Source organism: Parambassis ranga, chromosome 5 (genome assembly GCF_900634625.1).
Source record: "Parambassis ranga chromosome 5, fParRan2.1, whole genome shotgun sequence".
NCBI lineage: Eukaryota > Metazoa > Chordata > Actinopteri > Ambassidae > Parambassis > Parambassis ranga.
Genome location: NC_041026.1, coordinates 7,050,248 through 7,056,387, shown reverse-complemented (window position 1 = coordinate 7,056,387; position 6,140 = coordinate 7,050,248). Strand labels below are relative to the sequence as shown.

Below are 6,140 nucleotides of genomic sequence, written 5' to 3'. Positions count from 1 at the left end.
CTTTGGAAATTGTTGTGCAAGACTTGATAAGTACAATTGGCACCGCTGTCAGTTTGACATGTTTTGCATAAAGCATTGGCGTACTTTGTGTGTGCGCATCTGGAATCCAGGACCACACCTTAGAAAATGGCTGACTGTAACCTGACCTTTCTTCAGCCATAACCCTAACCCTGAATGTGGTGCAGACGTAGTGCCACCATCAACCATCTTCCATGTTGGTGGTTTATGATGGTGAATGGCTTGTAGGCAAGACCTGAGGTCTCCTACATCCCAGCTTGGGTTCTGTGCAGAGGAAGGTGCAGTTGCGCCTACCTTCCTCCGCTTAGAGGCTCTAGCACATCTGAAAAGGCCCTGTCATGCAACAAACACCGACATGGGCCTGACTATGAGAGACAAAGGAAATGATGTGGGCATCCTGTAACTTATGAATCCAGGAGGAGAAACTCTTTGGAGTACATCTCTGTGGCTTGAGATCATTGACCCCCTGGGGGTTTTGCAGACTGAGAAAGACCAAGGGGAGGAGCAGATGCTGATGTAGTGTGTTCTTCTAAGGAATTCTGGGTTTCATTGAAACGGAGCCGGAGGACACACAACCTGAATCCCCTACACACAGATTCATCTTCCATCATGAGTGGTGAGTAACATTTAGTGTTATTCTTTTTCAACAGTGAATTTAAGACACACAAAATTTTACATTTCTATCAAACAATGAGAAAACAGAACAGTTTATGTACTGTTTAGGTATTATGTCTATGTGTTGTTATAACAAAGTATATCAATGGAACACAAAGGCTTTTATATGGGTTATATGTTAGGTTTTCCATGTGTTTTTACTGAGAAACAGTACACTAAAACCTGTTAATGAAAAGCAAACACAGACATATATATACGGTGTGTCTGTGTGTGTGCGTGAGAGAGAGAGAGAGAGAGAGAGAGAGAGAGCAAACATCTTGTGACTTGATCTCCTTTGAGAATGCTCATAATTGATGGTAGAAATCCCTGATTTGTTCAAACACATCTCTCATAATTTAACCAACATGACACATCATAAGCTGTCAGAACCTGCTTTGGAATTTTGTTGTGCAAGACTCGCTGAGTATATAAAGTTTCCCCTGCAGGATCAATAAAATCTACCTACCCACCTACTTAAAAGTAAAGTGGCCTCCATGTGATCTGACACCAATTGGAACAGATAGAAATGAATAAAAGATGTAAAGGAGCAGCTAACACACCTGGGTTGGAAAAATAAGTAGACAAAAAGACATTAATCTCTTTATAGTGCTGTGTATAAAACAACAATTCAGTATAGTATGGCGCAAAGTACAAAAACCAGTACAATAAATATGTTTTATTTCTGATCTTATCTTTGTAGCATCACACTTGAGGATCATACTGCTGGGAAAAACTAGAACTGGGAAAAGCAGCCTGGCTAACACCATACTGGGAGAGTCTGTGTTTGAGAGTCATCATGGCACAGACTCTGGAACCACCGTATGTCAGACAGAGACCAGAGAGGCTCATGGAAGAACCATCACAATAACCGACACTCCTGGTTTGTTTGGCAGTCACATGTCTGAGGAGTCCAAAGAGAAGCTGGCACTAATAAAGGGTATCACAGAGTGTTCTCCTGGGCCTCATGTGTTTCTCATCCTGCTCAAAGTGGAGGTATTCACAGTTGATGAAAACGAGAGTATCTCTGAAATAGAGAGGTCTTTTTCTGAGGAAGCTTTCAAACATGCTGTTGTTGTCTTCACTCATGGTAACCAGCTTCATGGTGGCATGAAGATTGAAGAGTTTGTTGGTGAAAATGAGAAACTGCGTGACCTCCTGCAGAAATGTGGCGGCCGCTGTCACGTCGTTGATAATAAACGCTGGAACAACAACCAGCAGGATGAATACAGAAACAACCAGGTCCAGGTGAAAGCTCTGCTCAACACCATCGACAGGATGATCGAGGAAAGCAGAGGCAAAGAGAGGAGACTATTACAGCAATGAGGTGTTTCCTGAAGTGGAGAAACAAATACAAGGAGAGAAGCTCAATAGACAGACAGCATGCTGTAACTTCTTATTGTCATTCATTGTGACGTCTGATGAAGGTCACATGACCATTAGTATAATAAAACCACCAGATGGCGACAAACTGCAAACAGCAGTTGTTGAAAACACACATTGTAGAATGTTCCACCATAAACTAAAGTCTCCACTGTGATTATATGATTAATAAATGCATTCAGCCATGATAATCATCTCTTCCTGTAGACAAAAATCAGATCTTGTACATGACAAACTTCTCTAATCACTGGGCTGAGGCCATGATCAGCTCCACCTCTGATACAAAGAGGCTTCATATATTAAAAGAATAAAGTCACTTTGTTTTACCTTCAGTACTCACATGTAGCTGCATTAAGAAAAGTTCTTTTGTCTCAATGTGTTGTGATTCTATGTTTTGCTCGGTTATTTTTTTCTTGTTTCTTGACTATTTTCATGTTTTGTGAATTGATTTCTAGATGCTTTGTTATTTCGTTATTATTTGGGTTTCCTGAGTTGTTGGTGTTCCCTGTGTCGTCCTGTGTTCTGGCTGTCTGCGTTCTGTGTTTTGTGCCGTTAAAGCCCAATAAACGTTTTATGGCAAAATAGTCATGCTGCATTCTTTAAATGATCATTAGTGCCACAGGCTGCCTCGGGTGATTTAAGTGGGGACAATTAAAGCATCCGGTGCTGATGAATGGGGAGGAAAACAATTTTTTGACTGTGTGAGGATTGCTTTGTGAAATGGTATTATTTTTGCTGTTATGAAGTTGGAACTTCAAATTGAATCTAAGTCAAATCGCAGCCACAGGTTAAGATCTACTCATCATGATGGCTGTGAGCTCCGCCACCGGACCTGAGGTCATCCAATCAGAAGGACAGGCTGAGAGTTTACATGTGAGTTACTCAGTACTTTCACTTGCATGCACACATTCACACTCTCTTTGCGAATATAAAAACAGCAGAAGAAGAGTGAGGGGAGACTTTAAACCACCCTTGAACAACTTTTCAGCAGGTACAGCAGATACAATGATAGTCTCTCTCTGGGGAAATGTGCTGGAGCACTGGGGAGCTCCAAGAGTGCAGTGGAGCGGGGTGCCCAGCCAGGACTCACTCTCCCCGGGCAGCAGGGAGGGGCTGGGCACCTCAATAACAATACTAACTTGTGGATTTTTTTTTTTTGACCATCAGAGGGGCTTCATAGTCTCATAGGACAGCTTCAAATTTTAAGTGTAGTAGAATAATTGAATTTGATTTGATTTAATTATATATAAAATGTATTATGAGTGTGTGATTGCTTGTGTGTGTACATAAGGTCATATAATCAGACTTGATTATCTTTCTAAGATTCTAACATCAACGTAAACACAAACCGAATGTAGTCATGAGATTTTAGTTCTGGCAAAAAGTGAAATAAAATCTCTTAGAAACTTAAACTTTTGTTGAGTTTGTGCTGAAACGGATAGATTTAAAAATCCCCCAATGACCGGGTGAAAACGTCTCCTCACATGCTTCACACACCAGCCAGAGCAGTGAAAACCTGTTTCATCTTAATTCAACAATCACATGAAAGAGCAAGATAAATAAATGTTACTGGAGATGTTCCAAATCCAGCATGAATTGCAGGCAGTGGGAGCAGCAGATCAACACAAACATGAATATGAACAGCATCAAAGAGACATTCAGCTGAATCCTCCACTCTCAGCATGAACATAATTCATTCATTTATTTATAACGTTTACTTTTTTGTGCGTTTCAGTTCTATTAAATGATCTAGACTTGTATTGGATTAACAACAAATTGTATTTCTACCTGCTGTAGTCTAAAGAAGTGAACGAGGTGGAGGGCTCCAACCTGCAATGAACTTCTACATAAAAATACATTTACTGACTTTTGTAACAGATGTTTTGATTTAATCCATAACCCCTGAATGTTTTTATGTTTCCACAAACATATATTTCATATATTCCAGGGCTGAAACTCATACATTTATAAATAAAAAAGATGTTGTTTAACATTAAAATGATCACACATCATTCTCATTCACAATGTGAGGAGACGCTCCCTGTTTAGTTGTTGTTTATGCAGTTTACTTCCTGTACATGTTGGAATGGAGCCAAGTGTAGTGTTAAATAAAACGTTGGTCAAACCAGTTTCGGATCAGACAGCAGAGCAGTTGATGCTGATAGAGGACAACTATCTGACTCTAACCCGAATCTTCTTCACACTGCAGTTATTTCTCTTCCATCATGGATGGTGAGTAACATCTAGGTTTTTTTAATTGTTCTCTGTAAACACTAAACTTTAATTATATATTAAATATCTATTTCTATCTGACAGTGTATATCTAAATATACAGTATCTATAAGTTACTGTTGTGTGTTAGAGTTCTGTAGGACCCAAAAATGAACTTTATTAAAACATGAAGTCGGAGAAAAAACCAACCCAATTAGCTGTGATTGATACAGTGAATCATATTGATCGTTCTGACAGTCTGACCTCACCCTTAGATATTCTACAGGAGATCATATACTCTCACTCATATACTACTGTGTTTAAACTCACTGTCCCTGCATCACTTAGTTGGCAGAGTTGGTTTTAATTAATTGACATTATGCAACATTTTTTAACAGTCATGGAGACTGTTGATGTAGAGTTAGCAGAAATGTCTCCACAGAGTGAAATGTCAAACTCACAGAACATGAAACCATCTGTAAATCCATCTACATGAAGCCAGTGAAATCAATCACTTTATATATTATTATAATTGACTGAACAAATAATGTTTCCTCTGTTAAGTATGTTAAAATGTTCCCACTATAATAGTGTTTATATGCAGTGTGTCACAGTGTAATCTCAGGAGAAAAGTTCAAAAATGGCACATTAAATATGTGTTGTTATTATCTGTCTATAGAGTGGAGGATCGCACTGCTGGGAAAAAGTGGAACTGGGAAAAGCAGCCTGATTAACACCATACTGGGAGAGTCTGTGTTTGAAGTAACTTACAGTGCAGACTCTGGAACCACTGAATGTAAGACAAAGGAAGGAGTGGTTGATGATAAAAAAATCAAATTAACCGACACTCCTGGTTTCAAATCCACTAAGTTGTCTGAAAACGAACTGAAGCCTGAAGTAAAAAAGTGTACCAAAGAGTGTGCTCCTGGGCCTCATGCGTTCCTCATCCTGCTCAAAGCAGCGGTGTTCACAAAGCATGACAAAGAGGTTATCTCTAAAATAGAGGAGTATTTCAGTGAGGAAGTTTTCAAATATGCTGTTGTTGTCTTCACTCATGGCGACGATCTTCCTGATGACAACAAGAACATCGAGAACTTTGATTTCGAGAAGTTTGCTGGCAAAAGTGAGGAACTTGAACTTCTCCTGAAGAAATGTGACAACCGCCGTTGTCTCGTTGATAATCAAAACTGGAACGAGGACCAGGTCAAAGTTCTGCTCAACACCATCGACAGGATGATCGAGGCAAACGGAAGAGGCTGCTACACCGAAATGATGAGTTAAGAGGTGGAGTTAAGAAGTGGAGAGAAGAATACAAGAAGAAAAGCTCATTAGACAGACAGCAGGAAACATGTCAGAAGTCAGCTGCATTATACTTAAATATATGAAAGTCCCACCAGACAACAGTGAAATGTTAAAGTTTGATTGTTAAATATTTTACACCTGTGTGATGCACCTCTGACTCATTAATCATTTCTGTCTTCACTGCATGTGTTATTAGAGTTGGGCGGTATCCAAATTTTAAAATAGAGAACTGACTTTTTTTTTGTTCCATGCTGCATTATTAAAATGGTATGAGCCTGTCCAGGTGTGTTTTCGTTTGTTTTTGCATTTTTAAAAGCGCAGCCTATTTTTATTTTATGGGTACTAAGTTGCAGAATAAAAAATAGTTGCACATTTCTGGTTACAATCACTTAACAAACTGATGACTCACATTACCTTAGAAGAGTCTTATATTCATTTAAAATGTTACCACAAATCTTTTCATTTGTAAAAACACAGAGGAAAAAAAATGTTTTTCATGTGTAACCTCTGCCTGCAACCAAGCCTGGCCTTATATAAAAATAAAACACACTGTGTGAACTGATCATTCCATTTCG

The 6,140-nt window shown here is 39.1% G+C and overlaps 2 protein-coding genes across 2 annotated transcripts; both read left to right on the top strand.

Moving 5' to 3' along the window:
* Positions 1 to 515: 515 nt before the first annotated feature.
* On the top strand, positions 516 to 2,128 carry LOC114436673 (GTPase IMAP family member 7-like). Its single transcript, XM_028407098.1, has 2 exons — positions 516 to 634; positions 1,373 to 2,128. Exons 1-2 carry the CDS (start codon positions 628 to 630, stop codon positions 1,993 to 1,995), a joined length of 630 nt encoding a protein of 209 aa, XP_028262899.1. The 5' UTR covers positions 516 to 627; the 3' UTR covers positions 1,996 to 2,128.
* Positions 2,129 to 4,122: 1,994 nt separating this feature from the next.
* LOC114436674 (GTPase IMAP family member 4-like) lies at positions 4,123 to 5,837 on the top strand. The gene is made up of 2 exons (XM_028407099.1): positions 4,123 to 4,284; positions 4,943 to 5,837. Exons 1-2 carry the CDS (start codon positions 4,278 to 4,280, stop codon positions 5,542 to 5,544), a joined length of 609 nt encoding a protein of 202 aa, XP_028262900.1. The 5' UTR covers positions 4,123 to 4,277; the 3' UTR covers positions 5,545 to 5,837.
* The last annotated feature ends 303 nt before the right edge of the window (positions 5,838 to 6,140 follow it).